Source organism: Salarias fasciatus, chromosome 18 (assembly GCF_902148845.1).
Source record: "Salarias fasciatus chromosome 18, fSalaFa1.1, whole genome shotgun sequence".
Classification (NCBI taxonomy): Eukaryota; Metazoa; Chordata; class Actinopteri; order Blenniiformes; family Blenniidae; genus Salarias; species Salarias fasciatus.
This window is the reverse complement of record NC_043762.1, coordinates 13,936,709-13,957,493: the sequence shown is the minus strand read 5'-3', so window position 1 is coordinate 13,957,493 and position 20,785 is coordinate 13,936,709. Positions and strand designations below refer to the sequence as shown.

Genomic DNA, 20,785 nt, shown 5'->3' with positions numbered 1-20,785 from the left:
TTATGGGGTGCATACGCGTCAGTGTCTTTGCATGTGCGCTGAATGAAATCCATCGATCTCACGTTGTCTGAACTCGCCTTCCTTCTCGGTTTCTGCAGCTGGAAGTCGGGTGAGCACGGAGCTTCGCTACACCAGGGAGAAGCAGGGAGAGGAGTCGGTTTTTACCTCACAGATGCTTATCCAGACACCAAAAGAGGAGGGCACAAATATTCTTACCCAGGAGGCTTTGCTGGTTCACATGGAAGCCGCCCTGTCGGCCAGCAAGGTGCAGGTGTCGCTGTTTGGAAAGTAAGTCGACAAACAGCAAGATCATGAATGAGAATGTTCTGTTTCTGTGCTTGTACCTGTATTAAAAGTCCTCTTTCTTTCTCTCTCCTTCATAGATCATGGGATCTTAATAAAATATGCTATAAATCAGGAGTTCCTATAATAGAAAATATCATGATTGAAAGGGTAAGTTGACAAACAAACACATTCTCTCCATCACAGTGGTTATTTCTCATCGACTTGAGATGCTCATCTATTCCTCTTTTCTCTTTCCTGATGCCAGATGATTGACAAGCTATTCCCCTGTATGATAATCACCCCATTGGACTGTTTTTGGGAAGGGGCCAAACTACAGGGAGGCTCTGCCTATTTACCGTAAGTGTTGGAATAATCACCCCTCATCAATTTTTTTTTTTTTTTTTTTAATCTTACATAGACAGCCTTGGTTCTCCTTATGCTGTCATTGCTTCCATCTGATCTTTTGGAGAGCTCCGTAACTTTTAACACATGCTGGATGGAGACGTACAGTTGGGCTTTCAGTAGTCTGTCAGTGGGTGCTGTGACTGACAGCGGCGGTCAGTAATAGAGTTCTTTAAGGGCCTGAAGGGAGGGGAGGGGGGCCCTGACAGAGAAATTCAAAGAGGAGAAGGTTAGGGAGGGATGCAATAAGCAAGGGAGGGATGGAGAGAAAGAGAGGAGATGGCTGAGCAGCAACTGGGTGGTGGGTTGGTAGGACGGAGGGCGGGGAGGCGGCGGTGGTAGCGGTGGCGGCGGCGGCGGCGGCGGTGGTGGTGGTGGTGGCAGGGGAGCCCTTTGGGTCAGACAATGGTAAGCATTCTTTCAGTTTACGAGTGAGTGTCCATCAGTGCAGGGGCCCCGGAGGAGGGTGGGGGGGGTCGGCTTTGTCAGCTCACGGCTAACACTCGGCATTCTCATGGTAATGCCCCGGGCTCCCAGCTCCCAAGTTGTCCAACAAATAAAATGGGCAGCATTCAAGCCTCAAGTCCCCCGAGAAGGACAGAGAGAGGCTACAAGACAGTTAACAGTGGAGTCTGGGCGTATTTGGGCATTTGCAGATTCAAGTTTTTTTTTCTCTCTCTCTCTCTCTCTCTCTCTCTCCTTTTTTTGGGGGCGAACAAAGTTCTCTTGAGAAATTGAGTCACTGAAAGGGATCTCCTTTTTGTCGTCAGAAGTGATATTTCAATTGAGTGCTGGGTTTATAAAAGATAGTTTAGATCATAGCAGATGTTTCTTTGCAAAGAATTTATTTGTTTATGGGTCTGTCCAAGCAGTCGGCAGTATGTTGCATGACAAGCCGGCACATACAGAAACAAACACTAAGTTTCCCATCCTCAGCATCTCCCAGTTGGCTCGTGTGAGAGAGATGGGGGTCTTTGATGATTCACACATCTGCCAAGTGTTCCTGTAACTCACACAGTCCTCAACATCTGCTGTTATTTATTAGGTGATTTTACACTAATTTTTCAAGTGAAGCTAAAGACAACACGGGATGGTCCGAGATTCAGTGTCTCTTTAGTCCAAGTCAGCTTTTTGCTTCAGCCCTGTTTTGAATAATTAAAGGAAAATAGGAAGAATGTGCATTAGAAAGTGAGAAAGGGGTGAAGAGAGAGAGTGACAGAGAAGAGGGGAAAAGAAAAAAACTCTGGAGAACAAAAAGCAGCAATCTATGAAAAAACAAAAGGGCCCAGGCTTGGTTCAGTCAAGCAAAAACTGGCCGATAAAGGAGTGTCTTTGCAAAAGGGAGCCTGGTATGTGGGAATCGGAGAGGAGCGCTCACCATTAGAGAGTTAAGAAACTTTGGGACTGTTTTTTTTTTGTTGCTCCCCTGTCTTAATCATAAAGAAACTGAACCATCATGTCTCCAACATCGTTTTTCCATCAGACTCCAGTGGTGACAGTTTGTAATATTAAGTGTCAGGTTGCAGCAGCCAGCGATGCTGCGGATTGATTCAATTTCCTGAAGCTTCAAAACAAGTCATTTATCTTCGGGTGTCACGCTGCAAACAGTGTGAAAGTCGCTCCTTTATCCTCCTCCCATCATCCCTCACCTATATTCTCTTCTCCGTCCTCTCAATCTCTCCTCCTTCCTTATCAAGATGTTTGGGAGGCAGGGGTAATTGTTATGACTCAGTGCAGGGCAGTGAGGAATGAAAGTGAGCAGGCAGCCACCGTGCCTTTTCCCTGGGCATTGTAGCAGCGTGAAACAGGATAATAAACGCTATTTTATCCTGTATCTGCAGCTAGTCTCCTGTGTAGTCCAACCCCAACAAAGGAGCAAGAAAGAAACCCTAACTCAAAAAGTTTCCCCTTGCAGGAATGTAAAGCCATGTCTCCATGAGTTAGAAGCATTATTTTCCGCAGCGTTACATCTTTAAATTCTGAAACTGCTGTCAGTGGGTTTGGGTAGAATCTCATCTCAAGTCATTCTCTGGCGTTTCAGGGGCATGCCAGATATCCAGTGGATGAATCTTGATCCAGTCAAGCTGATGGAAGAGCTGAGTCAGTTCACTTCACTGGAGGGGTTCAGGGAGATGTTGGACAAAGCCCAGGTGAGTCGCAGAAAAGCACATGGGACGTATTTGTTTACCAAACAAAAAGTTTTTTTTTTTTTTGCACGAGCAATCACTCACTTATCTACTCGTTTGAGAGTTTCATAAGATCGTTTGTTCCCTTAGGTGGGACACGCGTACATGAACAGGCCGTGCTTAGACCCGTCAGACCCGGACTGTCCTCTCAGTGCTCCCAACAAGGAACAAAGAGAGGTAAAAAAAAAATAATAATGCAACTCAAGCTTGGTTTGGAAGGTAGAAGAAAGTATGGAAAAATGTAATCGATCTCTCCATCTGTTCTTCTGCTCCTCGTCCGATCAGAGTCCTGACATTGCCGGGCGTCTCCAGGGTGGATGCCACGGTTTCAGCCGCAAGTTCATGCACTGGCAGGAGGAGCTCATCCTGGGAGGGCGGGTGAAAAGCAGCCAAGATGCTCTGCTGAGGTGCGTATCCCAAAAAAAAAAGATTAAACAGCTATTTGTGATTTCGCGTGGTTCGCTCGCGACGACTGTGAGAGATTCTGATCTGAGCAGTCGGCCAGTCCACCGGTTAGCTTAAGAGCCGCCGTAACTGTGGAATCTGTGTAACCCCCAATAACTCCTCAGACACATGCTAGGAATGCCTTGTACCTTGAGGGATCAGTTTCCTGCATGACCCCGGTCCGGGATAGGCCAATTAAAGATGATTGACAACCACATAAAGCCCCCCACACGGCCACACATTTGTTGTGTAAGAGACCAAAGAAGAAGAGGGGAAAAAAAAAAGTGTGGAGGGGAAAAACAGTCAAATTCACATTTATCTGAGGTCTCTTTATTAGACGATCCCCAGAGAGGTTTGCTTTTCCTACTGACTTCAGTTGGATTTAAAAGCGTGGCCAATACAAATGGAGTGACGGCATTGGGTCGGAGCCCAGATGGAGACCCACGCGGGTCCAGCCGAGCCCCGAATGAAAGAGGATTCCAGTCCCATCTGCGAGAGCCACACTCACTCGCGGATGTGATTTATGATCATCTCTTTCGCGTTTTGAGCGCCACTGCTGCTGGCTTGCGCCGATGCCAAGAAAACCTGAGGACATCTGGGATCGCAGCCGAGAGACCCGCAGTCAGACTAGATAACACCTGCTTTTAGCCGTTTACATTGGCAGACGGACAGGCAGACAGGCAGACAAATCCTAGAAGAAACGGCACCTGCCTTTAGCTATTCACAGAGAGGTGTGCGCCAGGGAGGTTCAAATACACTGAGAGCATCCAACCTTTCACGACTCGATGATTTTTTATGTGCTAGTTATGACATAGATGATCCAGTTGAGGTTTCCACTCCACCCAACACACAATAAACCACATTTACAGAGCAGAGAGCATGATGTCTTTAAACTTACGTGTGTGTTTTTGCAGTGCGGAGGCTCTTCAAACAATGTTCCTGTTGATGAGTCCGAAGCAGCTGTTCGAGCACTTTAAGGACGACTACGAGATCCTCGACATCAACTGGAACGAAGAGAAGGCGACCGCCATCCTCGAATCGTGGCAGAGGAAATTTGTTGAGGTGCGGAAACACACACACATGCAAATATACATTGGATTTAAATTTACACTTTTGAAATTAGATACATTTTTTTAATGTAAAAAGCGTTGATAATATTTGGTAAATTGCTAAGAAATCTTAGGAAACAACTGCTCCACTGTGATTAACAACTAGCTGACATGGATTGCTTTCATTTGTTTATTTCAATGATGTGAAAAAAGATGGACATATTTAACCAATAATTACCATCCATGCCACCATGGCCCGCCCTCCTCTGCCTTTGATTGGCTGGCGCTGATTGACGTCTGATTGAGTTGATTAAAAGTTAAAAAAAAAAAAAAAGAATTACTCCAACTTCATAACAGTCGCTCAAATGTTTCATCACTTGGAAAAAATAATTAGATTCAAAGCTTTAATATTTTATTTATTTGATTTTTTTTTTTAATCCATGATGGTTGTTATAAAGTGTTGCCAGATGTAGGGTTAGGTTGAGAAAAATGAGGAGGCATTTCCTTGTCCACATGCAGTCTTGTTCTTAGACACACACACACACACACACACACACACACACACACACACACACAGTCCCGGTCTGCCCTTCGATTCACTTTACAAGGGAGCTGAAGACTGATGGAATTCAGACAGTGAGGAGTGTGTGTGTGTGTGTGTGTGTGTGTGTGTGTGTGTGTGTGTGTGTGTGTGTGTGTGTGTGTGTGTGTGTGTGTGTGTGTGTGTGTGTGTGTGTGTGTGTGTGTGTGAGGTAGGCCAATCATCTCTCTCTGTCAGAGCCCTAGTTATAGGAACAAGCTGTTGCTGTGATAGCTGACACCCACCACAGTGAGAGGGTGAGCGGGGAGGAAGGGAGTCAGGAAAGTGTGGGACATGTGAACCTGAGCAGGGCTGGAAAACTCCAACACAAACTGACAGAGACATTACACCTTCTCCTGACATATTAAAGAACAGGAAGAGATGACGATGGCTTAAGGAATACAGGTAAATAGCTTTTTTCGGGGCGTAGTATTTCATTCACGGTGGAGAGTATCCCGAGCCATGTGATCCCATCCTTTTTCACCTTTGACCTCACAACCTCTGGCATCTGTGCTCATTACTCCTCACTTGTCATACTTATACGCGCCACACACACACACACACACACACACATGCTGCCACATGTAAAAACACACGCACACACATTCATACTGGCTTTCACACACATGCACATTTCAAAGGGACAGGGGCCCATTTCCCATTTTTAGGGTCCTGAAATATGGGGCAGCGGGAGAGGCTTGGTGTTTTGGCACCACGTGTGTTAGCCGTGTGCTCGTTTTGTCTGTCAAGTGGGAAAGTGGGTTAGGCTGAGGTGACAAGTAACACGTATTTTAGTGTGTATTTCTTTGCCGAGTGTCTTGACAGTTGATCGATGTTTATCCTGCAGGTGGTTCACCAGAGTATCCCGGATAACTCCAGCCAGTCCATCCACGCTTTCTCCACCACCACGCTGAACGACATCATGAAATCCTTCTCCGACGTCAGCGTCATTCGTGTGGCCGGAGGGTATCTGCTCATGGTGAGCATGTTCACAGATTCTTTATGTACAGTGCGTGCTGAACTTAAAAATGTAGTTTTAAAACTCACCTGTTGCACACAACTGGTCACCATTCATGAAAACAAAACAAGAAAATGCTCAAAAATTTGAATATGTCCACCCAAGCAGTTGTACACCACTTTGCAATTTCTGTCCAATTGTCTGCACGGATGCCTGCCAAAGTTATGTGGCGACAGTTCAAGTGATTGTTGTGCAATCGTGCACTCTGAGTGTGCATGAAAGGCAAGTTAGATCCTCTGATTATGCAGATAATCAAAGAACTTATGTAACCCCACATAGTTAAGTGAATAAGTGGAGTTTGATAGCTAAATCCCCAATAAAAGTGTAACATTGTTCCATTATCAACACAGCACGATTTTCCTAACGTTTTACTCCCAGCAAAAGTAATTTATGTGAAGATGTCCTGTTTTGAATCATCTTCCTAACCGTAAGACATGTCTCCTCTCTAGCTGGCCTATGCCTGTGTGACTATGCTAAGATGGGATTGTGCCAAGTCCCAGGGTGCAGTGGGGCTGGCCGGGGTGCTGCTGGTGGCCCTGTCAGTGGCGGCAGGCCTGGGTCTCTGCTCGTTGCTCGGCCTCTCCTTCAACGCCGCAACCACACAGGTACCAACGCAGAGGAAACCACACGGCGCAAAAGCAGATTTGACCTTAAACTTGTGGTTCGCTCTTTCATTCAGAGCCCAGATTTTGATGTCACTCACTTCAAATGTTTATCCTGACCCTTCCTCCTTTCCCCACTGATGTGTTTCCCATCCCAGGTGCTTCCCTTCCTGGCACTGGGGATCGGTGTGGATGACATGTTTCTGTTGGCTCACTCCTTCACAGAAACTGGAAGTAACATCCCTTTTAAGGTGCCTTTAAAGAGTCTCCTCCTGCCTTGTCGTCCTTCCAACCCTCTCAGCGTGTCCTCTCCTCTGACTTGTGTGCGTGTGTTTTTATTTTGTAAAGGAGCGAACTGGAGACTGTTTGCGTCGCACCGGCACCAGCGTGGCTCTGACTTCCATCAACAATATGCTCGCCTTCTTTATGGCCGCTCTTGTACCCATCCCCGCCTTGCGAGCGTTCTCATTGCAGGTATGTTTAAAAGACAGACACACACACACACACACACACACACACACCCACATAAACAAGTAGTCCACAATTGCACACCGTGAAGCCTGAGGCTCCTTTCAAAATGAAAGAGATAACTTAAAAGAGGTGACATTTATTTAGAGCAAGAAAAGCCTTTGTTCCTGGTTTTATTGCCACTGCACCTAGAGAGCCAACATTTTTTGTGTGCGTGTGTGTGTCTGTGTGTGTGTGTGTGTGTGCGTGTGCATAATGGAGAATAATCAGACCAAAGAGAGTGATGAAGAGACTGAGAGAGGCAGACAGTGAGAGAACGAGAGGCAGAGGGAGAGGGAGGAGTGGATCAGTATATCACTGGCCCGTCAAGGCGGTTTTCTCTGATCTGTAACTAACTGTGGGTGGTCTGAAACACACAAGCACGCACACCAATACACACACATGCACACACAGACTTGCACACACCAGAAACCGCAGAATTGAATGTCAGCTTCAGGGGCTGGGGCGAGCGGGGAGGCGGTGGGAGCTCCGGTGAAGGGTTGATGGTTTTGCTCAGACTCGCAACAGATATATCCCGATGCCTCTTTCTCGCAGTTATTTCTTTTGGTATTCTGTTCTTTCTTCTCTCTCGCTGCCTCTCTCGCCTCCCGGCCCACTTAGTATTCCTGGCTGGTGATTTAGAGTAAGGTTTTTTTCTTTACTTACTTGGCTGTGGCTTGAGAAATAATAATAAAAAAAAAAGTCCTGACTTTCTCCAGCTGGAGTTGGATGTCTGTAATTTCACATACTGTTCTCTGTCTCTTCTCACTTTGTCTTATTCCTCTCCCCAGGCGGCCATTGTGGTCGTGTTTAACTTCGCCATGGTGCTGCTCATCTTCCCCGCCATCCTCAGTCTGGACCTCCACCGGCGCGAGGACAAGCGCCTGGACGTCCTCTGCTGCCTGTACAGCCCCTGCTCGGACCGCGTCATCCAGCTCTCGCCGCACGAGCTGTCGGACGCCGGCGAGCAGCCGCACACGCCCACGACGGGAACCGCGCACGCGCACCAGTACACGGCTGGATCGACAATCACCACCAGCACGCAGATCACCACCACGGTGCAGGCTTTCACGCAGTGCGACGCCGCCGGCCAGCACATCGTCACCATCCTGCCGCCTACATCCCAGATCTCCACCAGCCCCCCCTCCATCATCCTCTGTCCTACCTCGCAAGCTCAAGGTAAAGAAGTCAGAGAACGCTTTAAACAATCACTCTTCAAAAAGTGTTGTTTTTGTAGAACTGAATGCTAAAGCACGTCTTTCTGCTCCTCCTACAGCTCTCTCTCCTTCCCCCTCCACCACATCTGTGCCAGACCCTTACGGATCCCAGCTCTTCACCCCTACTTCCAGCTCCACACGAGACCTCTTGGCACAGGTGGAGGACTCCAAGTCCGGGAAGAAGTGTGTCCCACTCCCTTTCCTGCGCTGGAACCTGTCCAGCTTCGCCAGGGACAAATACGCCCCTCTGCTTCTCAAGCCCAAGAGCAAAGCCGTTGTGGTCGTCCTCTTCCTCGGCCTCCTGGGCCTCAGTCTGTACGGGACCACCATGGTGCACGACGGCCTCTACCTGACTGATATCGTGCCGCGTGACACCAAGGAGTATGACTTCATCGATGCGCAGTTCAAGTATTTCTCCTTCTACAACATGTACCTTGTAACCATGGATGGATTTGATTACGCCCGATCGCAGAGGCTGCTGATTCAGCTGCACAATGCCTTCAACTCTGTCCGTTATGTGGTCAGAGACAGCGACGACAAACTGCCCCGCATGTGGCTGCACTACTTCCAGGACTGGCTCAGAGGTGAGAATTGGGGCTCAGCGATGTTTTGTTTTCTTACGGGTGAAATCTCGCCGCCTGTCCCCTCAAGGCTTTTTCATGATGTCAGAATCTGGTTGAGGGTGTCACAAGTTTTTCCAGGTGTGGACTGAGCTGGTGTGAATGTGGTGGTGGGGGGGGGGGAGGTGAGAATGTGAGAAGGGTGAGTGAAAGTTCAGTCACTGTTTACCCCCGTCCACCTGGGCCGGAGTGGTGGAGTGGTGGATGGGACGGGGGTCAGAGGTTATCTTTGCATGCGCGCATTCATGTGTGTGTGTGCGTGTGCACGCTGAGGTGAGAATGTGTCAGAGGCCCAGTCAAGAGGAAGTAATAGCTAACAGGTCAATCAGAGCCAGCTGACCAAAAAAAAAGACTGAAAATGAGACTTGATATTTCACATTTGGAGGATCATTGCCAGCGTAGACCTGTCTGCCAGCTTTTTGTCATGATAAAATCAAAACATTAATAAACAGCATGAGTGATCTTTCCTACTCCCTGTGTGTGTGTGTGTGTGTGTGCAGGTCTCCAGGCTGCTTTTGATGCTGATTGGCAAGCAGGCAGGATTACTGCTGACAGCTATCGTAACGGCACGGAGGACGGCGCTCTGGCATACAAGCTCCTCATCCAGACTGGCTCCAAGAAAGAGCCTTTTAACCTCAGCCAGGTATGTTAAAGAGCTGCAAGAACAAAAGGAAACGGCTTTAGCCCATGAAGACCTGATTCAACATCGACATCAGTCACTGTGATTTCTTGTAGAATTTATGATCTTCCATGCAGAGGTTAATACAGCATTAATTTACTTTTTCCTACATACATCTGCAGAACATTAGCAGTGGATCCTCTGATTAGCAGCTGCTTCAGGTCTTAATGGCTTAAAGTAGATAAACAGAGATGAGAAAGTGGGATTGAAATCTGAGTGAGTAAATGCTTATTTCTGATCATTTTTCTCCAGCTCACTACTCGTCGGCTCGTGGATGCTGAGGGTTTGATCCCGCCGGAGGTCTTTTACATTTACCTGACAGTCTGGGTTAGTAATGACCCTCTGGGCTACGCTGCATCCCAGGCCAACTTCTACCCTCACCCCAGGGAGTGGATTCACGACAAGTATGACACGACAGGAGAAAATCTACGCAGTGAGTGTCTCCTCTCATCTCAAGAGTCAGTTTACCAGTAAGCAGTAACCCAGAAATGACCTTTTCATTCTTTCTCTTCCAGTCCCAGCTGCAGAACCACTGGAGTTCGCTCAGTTCCCCTTCTACCTGAATGGCCTCCGCCAAGCCAGCGACTTTGTGGAAGCCATTGAGAGCGTACGCGCCATCTGTGATGAGTTTAGTCGCAAGGGTGTGCTCAACTACCCGAACGGATACCCGTTCCTGTTCTGGGAACAGTACATCGGCCTCCGACACTGGTTCCTGCTGTCCATCAGCGTGGTGCTGGCCTGCACTTTCCTGGTTTGCGCCATTCTCCTGCTCAACCCCTGGACCGCCGGCATCATTGTGAGTTATCAATCAGCTCATCATCTTATTTTTAACTTCTCTTCTCTTCTACTTTGTTTTTTTTTTTTTTTTTTACTTTTCCCTCCGATGTTTTCCACCTCCTGCTACATCAAAATCATTAGCCCCGTCCTGCTCCTCGTCTACTTTTCCCTTTCTTCTCACCCTTCTCAGCATAGCTCAATAACGCTGTCTAAGGGGCCCCTTTTTCTCTGCGGAGGGCCAGTATGCACACACATACACACACACAAGGACCTTTGTCATTCTAATGTAGGCTGGGCCAGCCTTAGAAAAGGAAATGCAAAGGAGCAAAAAAGGCTTTGCCCTCCTGAAGCCTCTACCTCAAACTCCCTCATTGCTTTTGTCAGACGGAGAGGGAGAGACTTTGGGACAGGACAGATCTGCCCAGTTGCAACCTTGGCCTGCTCAACCCATCCATCAGGGATATTTCTATGTGTATGTGTGTGTGTGTGTGTGTGTGTGCGTATTAAAGACAGTCTTGAGTGTACGGCAGTTGGAAAACATTTCACACACAGGCTGGTGGGACCGGTGGTCCCTAAAGACCCCTCAGACTCGCTCACAAACACACATCCGCATATCCCCATTGGGGGGCCCGTAGCACAACAACAAAGCCAGTTTCAGATGGAATGTGTTTAATTTAGGTAGCGGTCCCGAGTAGCACTGATTGAGACAGCACCACAGCACAATCTCCTCAGACAGAAAGGCACAGCTACATGCAGGTCTGCTCTCCTGTGAAGGTTTCTCCCGGTCTGAATGCGGTGGAGTAGTAAAACAGCTTTTATCATTTCTAATTTAACCGTGCCCCGGCACAAAGCTCCCGCTGGGATCAAAAGCTCCCGTTGGCCGGGAACAGTTTTCCCCGCCTCGTTTTCTCGGACTACTTGTTTCTGTTTGTATTGCGGTTTACAGTAAGACCACACATCCACCGTCAGGACGCAAGCAGACGGCACCGTGCTACTTTTCCGTTGCATTAACATGTCGGAAACAATAAAACGGGCTTTGCAGGCAGCTATCTTTGCAAAAAGCAAGAGCATTTGTTTTACATAAATAGATGCACATGAGTGTGGTGCGCTAGGAATGTCAGAGTGCCCACATTGTTGTCTGCAGCGCTGTCACATATTTCATTCACCTCTGAGAGTGATGAAGAGAACAACGGAAGACGGAGGCAAAAGGGGACGGTATTAGCCCGAGGGTGGGAAATTTGATCCTGTGTGGTTGAGATGTTGAGGTTCAGAGACTGTGTGGGGTAAGGAGGTTCAACTCCCTCACTAAAGAATCACATGATCATTGGTTTTGATTACAAGCTTTGAATTGTAGGATGTAACAGATCTAAATGCTGCCTTTTTCTTTTTCAATGACATTTTCCTGCTCAAAAGGTGTTAATACTTGTTTTTTCTCGCGTGTTTTTCAGGTGTTTATTTTGGCCATGATGACCGTGGAGTTGTTTGGCATCATGGGTCTGATTGGCATCAAGCTCAGTGCCATTCCTGTGGTCATCCTGATCGCCTCGGTGGGGATCGGAGTGGAGTTTACTGTTCACATCGCTCTGGTAAGTCAACAGGCTGCCGTGTTCACGCATTCATCTCATCCCCTGGAACCATCTACTTATGATGTTTGCAGTTTTACGCTCCTGAATCAAGAAATACATTCAAATTGGGGTAATTCTAAAATAAAATGTAGTGTATGTAGTAAATTTATTAATTTTTTTTTTTTTAAATGGAAAGTAAATAAGGCAAGTTCTGTTTGATTCACTGTTCAGTTTTGGCTTACTCGCCCACGCTGGCAAAACCGCTTTCCAACACAGTGTACTGTCTTGTAGTTGCAGTGTAATAATCCTCAACAAAACCAAATTCAGGAATTCTGGGGCTTGCCAAGCCTCGCCGCAAGCACAAGTTTCTGTGTGATCGGCAAGATTTCCAACTCATTTCTCTTCCCCACCTTCCCCTTCTCTGCCGCAGGGCTTCCTGACAGCGATTGGCAGCAGAAACAAGCGCTCCGCAGTGGCGCTGGAACACATGTTTGCCCCGGTGGTTGACGGAGCGATCTCCACACTGCTGGGTGTTCTCATGCTGGCGGGGTCCGAGTTTGACTTCATCATGAGGTGAGGCTCTCTGCGAGTTGTGCCTGAGTACGTGAGGGTGGGAACACACACACGTTTTGCAACCCGGTGTAGCTCATATGTTACCCTCACAGGAGTCTGTGGTTTGGTTTTACTCTGCCGGTGTGTGTGTGTGTGTGTGTGGAGCCAGTTGTCTAGCCTCGCTTGCAGGACCAACCCGGCAGGGGGGTCAGGGCTGCATGCAGGTGGAAATGTTATACCCCTATTTATGCACACACACACACAAACAGTGACAAATACCCACCTGGTTCTGTCACTCTGAGTGGATACACACATCCGTCTCCACAACCTCAGAGTACAACAAATGGGGAAAACATCAAGGGTGTGTAGCAGCTGCTTGTAAACATGGAAGTGTTCTGCTGCCCACTGGGTGGTGTCTCTCTCTCGCTCTCTCTCTCGCTCTCTCACACACACACACACGCACACACACACACACACGCACAAGGGAATCTGTAAAAATTCCTATCATCCGTTTGGCATTCTCTCCTTCCATGTTGGATGCCGTAATAAAAAGTGGAGCTAAATTTGAACCGGTCACCCTCGTCAGATGGTCCATCGCCCACCAACAGACATCACTCTCCTCTCTCTCTCTCTCTCTCTCTCTCTCTCTCTCTCTCTCTCTCCCTGTGCGTCGAAAATGTGTGGAGGACTGCTCTCATGTGTGTGCGTGTGTTTTCTACCACTGTTTCATGGTCGGAGTGGAAAAAAGAGGCGAATAGCTTCATGTTTTTCAGCCGAATGTGGTCTCGGCCCAAGCCCGAAACCACAGCCTTGAGCTCACAGACTGCTGCAGGCCTCCATGACATAAAAAGCAGTTTTTCCTGCAGGAACGGAGACAGAACCGGAGGGAGAAGTACACTTTCAGGATGGCTTTCTTGCTTTGATATGAAGCCCTTGTGAGTGGGTAGATTGAAGGAAGATGAACGTATCCTCCACGGAGCTGCATTGAAAATATGTTGATGTTGAGAAAATCTGAGGATTCAGGAAAAAGAAAAGTGGGTCACAGACAAAATGTTGAGCTTTTTTTTTTTTTGTTTCTTCTCACACTGCTGCACGAGAGATCGTTTTCAGGGGTCGGCGGAGACGGGGGTGGGGGGGGGGGGGCGGTGGGGTTTCGTCTCTGTTGGAGGTCTTGTTTAGCTGTAGCTGTAGCTGCGGTCGGGTGAATGGGGCAAGCCAGCGCTGGCGAGCCGGGGAGCAGCATAAATATACTGCTGTAAACATCTCCTGGCCTTGTAATGCACTGAATAAACAGCAAGTTTAATTCAACTCTGCTCAGAGACCCCTCCTCTCTCTCCCTCACACACACATACACACACACAGACATACACACATGCAAATGTAGGCTGCACATGTGTGCACGCGGACAGACACCCAAGGAATTGCACACATGTACATGCATGTAAACACTTACGGTCTTTAACTCACAGTCACATATACACACATGATTCCCCAGGCCTGACACCGAATGGAAAAGATTACAGTTTAAATAAACAACAGAATTCCTAACAGCGAGATGCTGTTGGAGGTCCCATCAATGCCTTTCTTTCTTTTCTTTTTTCCCTCCTTCTCTCACTCCTTTTTTTCACCATGCAAAGATGTTGAAAAGTTAATAATAAGCGCGCGAGTTCACAAGTTGAGGCCAGTTGCCCCGAAAACAAGGATTTCAGCATTTGCATGTGATTGTGCTTAGATCTGGTAAGGCGCACATAGCTGCGTGCGGTTTGATGATCGGCATGCTTTCGAGTAGGCGGCTAGAAAACAGAAAACATCTCTATGAAGTGTTTTGTCGGGACCGGTTACGATGACATGCGTTTTGCTTGTGATAAAGGAAGAAAACAAAGACAGCGGTCATGGAGGAAATTGAAAACACTGGGAGGAACCTCTCGCTGAAGGGTGACCTGTGTCGAGGAAAGCAGTAGTAATAATCATCGTAGTAGTCCATTCATGGAGTGGCATGTTTCCATAACAATTCTCAGCTATTATCCTTGTCCTTGTTGGCTTTTCTTCCAACTCATACCAAAAAAAAAAAAAATCATTCTTGCCCTCCCTCCTTCTTCTGCCTCTTCCAGTCTGGCTGGCGGTTAGCATCTCACTGTCTCCCTTTCTGCTTTCTGTTAGTGTTTAAGTGGAGTCCTCTCTAATTTTCTCGGTGGAGCTCTTTCTTGTGGCGTGCCTCCACCCCGGCCTCCTCGGAGCTCCACCGAGATGCGCGCACGCAGCAGAAAAACGCGCACGCACACACGCCCGCAGTGTGAGCGAAAAACAGAGCGGGAGAAAAAGCTTGTAGCGGCAGCAGCAGTGGAGAGGCATCAAAGCGTGTTTTAGTTGGACTGAGCGGGGAATCAGATTTGCCCCCCCCCCCCCCTCCCCGCCACCACCACCTCCCACCCCCCTTCTGCCTTTGATACACAAACACTGGGCTTTCCCTGACTTCTTCCCCTGAGCTACTTCCCTTCCTCATGTGCCAGCTATGTGTGTGCGTGTTCTTGGAGTTGTGGGTGTATGTGTGTGCTTGCCCATATAAAACATCAGACCATTTTCTGTTGTATAAAAAGATAAATTGAACTGGAGAGACGACCAAACAGGGACGTATGTCAGTGTTAAATGTTTTCTTCTGCAGTTATGTGTATCCACTTTCTAGTTCAAGTGTGTGTGTGTGTGTGTGTTCAAGATGTACTGACGTCCCGCGTGTCTTCCTCAGGTATTTCTTTGCCGTGCTCGCCATTCTGACTGTCCTGGGGATGCTGAACGGACTGGTTCTCCTCCCGGTCCTGCTCTCCATGACGGGCCCCCCGGCCGAGGTCACGCCGGTGGACAACGCCAGCTGCCTGCCGACGCCGTCCCCCGAGCCCCCGCTGCCTCCTCCAATGACCCACCACGGGTTCTACGCCGGCCACCACAACCCGCGGTCCTCTCGCCAGCAGGCATTCTCGGAGTCGTCGGATTCTGAGTACTACTCTGAGCTGACCACCACGTCAGGGATCGGGGAGGAGGATTATAAGTACTGCGACCGGAGCGCGTACCTGACGTCGAAGACCAGCGTCCCACATGCACCTTCCCACGTACTGCTGGAAGCCAGCAAGAACCCCAGCTTCCCCAAACTCACGGTACGCTGCTGAGTTCCCGAACCTAAATTCCTCTTAAACTATAACATGCAAAAAAAAAAAAAAAAAAAAAAGTCACAAAGTTAATTTGAGCTGTTTTTGTTGCAGGTGGTGAAGCCATTCACAGAAACCACCACAGCAGCTGGCGGGAGGATCGAACCTCTGAGCGAATCAACACTTACTGCGCAGTCACCTCTGGGCTCCCAGGTGACCTGCTGGGACGGAAACAAGCGGGAGCAGCAGAAGAGACTCCCGGCTCCGGCCGGCCAACACTTACCCAGCGACAGGGCTCACTTTGCTGGGAGGACTTGTCAAAACGGGCCCAGGCTGCAGAACGGCAGGAGGCCTCAGCCGAACAGGACTAAAGGGCCGAGCTACGGCCACAGCAGCTCCGCCGCGCCGGCGCAGCCGGGCGCCAGCGGGGGGCCCGTCACCATGGTCACGGCCACCGCCTCCGTGACGGTGGCCGTGCATCCAAACCTGCCGGGGGCGGCGTACCAAGGCTACATGCATGAAGGTTTTGACACTGACAGCGAGTCGGACTGTTTCGAGGCTGCCAGCAGGACTTTTGGTGACAAAACAAACTTTTCTTCATGTAAGAGAGACTCTCTGGAGCTCCAGGACTTGGAAGCAGCACAGGCCCAGACAGAGTACCGGCTCGGAAAGACTCAAGGTGAGCGGCTTTTCTACTTTCATCCCGACACCAAACAGGAAGAGGATTTGTTTTTATTTGTTTTGTTCAGACTGAACAAGCTCTCATCTTTTTCCGTCTTCTGTGTTTTGCAGGTGGGCTGAAGATCCAAGCATCCAAAGATTGCTAGACTCTCTCACACGCTGTGGCCGTCTCATTTCAAAGCTCTTCATCGGAGCACCTTGATGTCCACCTTGAACTCTGACCTGTACATAGACTTCACATGCAAGAAAAAAGAGGATTTACTTCAAGGACATATTAAGTAATTAAAAAAAAAAAAGGACTTGTTTTAAGAGTTATATAAATCTATGAGTATATATTTTAATACTAAAAAGAGGGAAGCTATTTAAAAGAGTACTGTTTAACTTGGGTATACTCTTGTGTAAAGTTTCAGATGTAAAAGATTATTTTCATGTGGGGTGGTTGATTAAGCCCCAGACATTGTACAGAATAAGATATGTGCTATATGGTTTCACAGAACGTAAGATGTTATTGAAATATTAGATTATTGAACATACATGGTCAGTGTTTGTATTTGTTTTTTGTTTTTTTGTTTTTTTTGTTGTGTTTTGTTTTTGTTTTGTTTTTTTGCTGCTACACTTCTAAATAATTTTAAGCAATTTGCCTTAAAAATAATGCAGTAACCCCTCCCCCCCCCTTCTCTTCTTGTACGTTACTAACTCCCGCAGTGTTACACTGTGAGATTTTCTGCATCTGACACACTCTCTGCAACCGTGCACTGTAAAGAAAAAAAAAAGAATTACATAGCAAGTGCTGTTTTCTTAACAGTAGTAACCGCCGTGCCTTCAATGTGTCCCCGTTTTTCTTTATTTTTTTGTTTTTTTTTTTTTGTTCTCACAGCATTCACAGCTCAGTATTATGTTCTCACTTTGGGTGTAAATATACATCTTGTGTCTGTTTCGTCCAGACACGGATTATTCCTCTGGTGGCAAGCAGGAGATTGATATTTGCTTGTCGTCACCGTGAACAGGCTGACGGTTGATCGGCGTTTCATGTTGGATCTGCGCCGGCGTGTCAGTCGGTGTCCTCTGCAGTTTCAAACTACTTGAAGGAGCTGTGACGTTGTTTTTTTTTTTCCTCAGCAGTTATTGTAAGCTCTACAGACGGTGATGTTTACCTTCGCGTTGCTCGCCTTCTTGTATTACTTTTGAAAGGGAATTCTAAAAAAAAAAAAAATCCAATGCAAAAGGGAGTGATATTATCTAGTTTTAATGTTTTTCTTGTTGTTTTGTTTTATCTTTGCTGGCTGCTTTAGGGTTGCATCATGCATCATGCTGTTGTGTCCCTGTCTCATTTTTATTCAGATTTTAATGCTTCAGTCTGCTTTGACTCACTTTCTAATTTCACTTCTCATTAATACAAACCTCATACATGCCATGCCATTATTTTTCACTCGATAGAACTCGTCTCGTTTTGTCTGTGTGCTTTACGGAGTTGCCGTCGTTCAGTATTGGTCTCATCACTGCCAGGTTAAATTGCAGGGAGAAACTTGCCGATCTATTCCTTTACGTCATTCTACAAGTGGCAGCTCTTTCTTCTTTTTTTTCTCTTTGTAAATATGAAAGAAGAGTCGAATAGCTACTGCAAATTGTGAATAATTACGCAAAAAAAAAAAAAAAAAAAAGCAAGCAAAAGCACCATTTCCAGTTTGGTGGGATCGCAGACAGCCAGGAGGTGTCGTCAGATGAGGGGCTGAGGGGTTGAGCTCCTGCATTGGTTTGTAGTTTATTTCATTAAAAAAAAACAAAAAATGTTAATGTCATGCCATATAAATTATTTATATTAAAATTTTATTTTTGTAGTTTGTACAGATGCTAGTATCTAGACTGAAGTTCTATTTTTAAAGAGTAAATATATATTATATATAAATATATCTATTTGTTGCTGAGTTTGCTTTTGTTTTGTTTGCCTTTTTGGGAGGGAGGGGTTGACAACACTTTAGAGCAGAGGATGTGTGTGTGCGTATGCGTGTACGTGTGTGTGTGTGTGTGTGCGTGCGTGCGTGTGGAGCAGAGGGGGCAGTTGGAGGACCATGAAGGAGAAGGTGTGTAGGAATGTGTCACTGTTGCACCTCGTGTTTAAGCAGCCCTCTTGGCCCTTCCTTCCTTCTTCAGTGTCATTTTTTTTTTTTTTTTTTTTTTTTTTGAAAATGTTCTTGTCCAATGTCTGAAACACTGTGACTTCTGAAAACTATGCTCAAGAAAACCCTTGTGTGACCGTTACGTTCCCTCACCTGCTATAGAAATTTAACTAACAAAATAAATTGAATGAAAACATGTCCCTCTGGTCGTTGCTTCTCTTTTCCGTTTGTCCGTTAGGACTGCTGACTATTCCCAGATGTAAAAGCCTTGAGTAATGCTTCACGCATGTATATTTATTTCCTTTATAGGGAATTCACACACTGCAGGAGAGGAATTGCATTCCAACAGTTCAATTATTGACATTAACAGAAATGAGACATCTTTATGATTTGTGGCTCTCTAATGCAGGGTTTCCCAACCCTGGTCCTTGGGGAACACTATCCTGCATGTTTTGGATGTTTCCCTCTTCCAACACACCTGATCCAAATGATCAGGATTGTTACTAGGCTTCTGCAGAGCTTGATAACGAGCTGGTCATGTGAATCAGGTGTGTTGGAAGAGGGAAACATCCAAAACATGCAGGATAGTGTTCCCTGAGGACCAGGGTTGGGAAACCCTGCTCTAATGAACTTAACTATTCCCAAAGACATTTTTCAAAAACAAAGAAGTTGAGTCAACTAAATATTGAGTTTGCTTTATGATTATGATCAAACATTTTCAGATGATTCTGGGTCTTCATGTTTATTTCCCACAAGAGAAACTCGAGGTTTCACCACTTGAAATACCAGCCTGGTCCATCTAAAGACAAGGTGCTGATTAAACTCTAAACACCTTTTCCATCTAATTACATTATCAACTCTGTCAGTCCTGTCATTTATTCCGAGTGTGCAGAACTTAGGCGTCGACGTAAACGCCTTAAGCTTTGAAGAAATTTCAAGATGAAAACGGTCACACGTTATTCCAAATTAAAACCCTCTGACATCTTTTTACTCATTGTAAATATTTTCATGAAGGGATTTAAGACTTGTGACTTATTACAGAATGGAATTCCATTTGTAACTGTTTCCTTTTCCTTGTCATGTGACTGTTGCCCGAGGTGAGCGATTTATTTTCGAGTACAATTTACATTACACTCCCCGTCCGTCACCTGACACCCGGTGAAGAGCATGGGTTAAATGACAATCACATTCGAATGCGTTCCAGGAGAGTTTTACTAATATCACATACTTGTTTTTTTCAACATGTTTTTTTTTTTTTCCATACATTCAGCTGTATTTATTTTCTTATTCTTAAATCCACTGAACTGAGGAGTCGAACCACCTGGAAAGAGCCTGGGATCACTGGCTGCCTGAATCATTGTTATGACTCATCTGTCTAAATCTCTGCCACTGTGCGCACACACACACACACACACACGCAGATGCACAGGAAACTCTTCTCTGCTTATTTGCATCACACTCTAGTAAGAAATCTCTCTCTCTCTCTCTCTCTCTTCTGTCACACACACACACACACACACTCCCTCACTCACGCATTAAACCCTTGGTGCATCATGGCCTGCAGATTCATGCACGTACACACGCAGGCCCACCTGTGTAGATGAAAGGTAGATGCTGTAAATTCCTTCGCTTCCCACACAACAGCTCCTGGTTCGTCAGCCCAGGCGGAGCGGCCCGCGTCTCAATCTGATACCTGATAGCCTTTTGAAGCCGCTGTCATGCACATCCACATCTAAACACATAAACGCAGAAACACACAAAGGATGTGCAAGGAAAGCTGAATCTAAGTTTCACTAATTTCATGTGCATCAACATTTGGTTTCAAAGTATATCGAGAAAATGAAGTTTCAATCATTATGTCACTTTATTTACATCATGTCACATTACCCTAATATTGAGCTGATTTGACTTGAGTTTAAGTTAAGTTAAGTTAAGTTAAGTTAAGTTAAGTTAAGTTAAGTTAAGTTAAGATGTGATCCGTTGATCCATTTTCAGTAAATCCATCCATCCATCCATCTTCTGTACCACTTGGAGATGGAGCTGAGATAACAATGACTAAAAGCAGGTTACACCCTGGATAGGTTGCCAGTACATCACAGTCAATAAATCCAGTGTTAAACTCTATTTTAAATTGTGGGCGATTCCATAAACTGTGACCAGAGTTTTTGGATGAGACTTTAAAGTTTATTTTTCCCTGATTAAATACAGTCCTACAGAGGAATTGTAATGTTCAATGACTCCTCTGCTGGAAAAAGTTAATTTCGGAACTTAATTCAGATGTTCACTGCGGCCGCTCCGAGGATTAACGAGTACTTGAGGGGCGTGTCAGACACTCTTTATCATATTAGTGTTTAACCCAATGCA

The 20,785-nt window shown here is 46.5% G+C and overlaps 1 protein-coding gene across 1 annotated transcript in view; it reads left to right on the top strand.

Moving 5' to 3' along the window:
• Nucleotides 1–17,998, top strand: part of ptch2 (patched 2) — a 28,174-nt gene extending 10,176 nt beyond the window's left edge. Inside the window, 21 exon segments of the mRNA XM_030114843.1 lie at nt 99–288; nt 384–453; nt 551–642; nt 2,729–2,837; nt 2,964–3,050; nt 3,159–3,280; nt 4,232–4,379; nt 5,794–5,925; nt 6,414–6,569; nt 6,725–6,817; nt 6,915–7,040; nt 7,865–8,230; nt 8,232–8,874; nt 9,411–9,553; nt 9,842–10,022; nt 10,105–10,385; nt 11,815–11,952; nt 12,362–12,504; nt 15,227–15,632; nt 15,738–16,302; nt 16,416–17,998. Of these exon segments, the coding sequence (XP_029970703.1) occupies nt 99–288; nt 384–453; nt 551–642; nt 2,729–2,837; nt 2,964–3,050; nt 3,159–3,280; nt 4,232–4,379; nt 5,794–5,925; nt 6,414–6,569; nt 6,725–6,817; nt 6,915–7,040; nt 7,865–8,230; nt 8,232–8,874; nt 9,411–9,553; nt 9,842–10,022; nt 10,105–10,385; nt 11,815–11,952; nt 12,362–12,504; nt 15,227–15,632; nt 15,738–16,302; nt 16,416–16,450 (4,226 nt within the window). The 3' untranslated portion in view covers nt 16,451–17,998.
• Nucleotides 17,999–20,785: the final 2,787 nt, after the last annotated feature.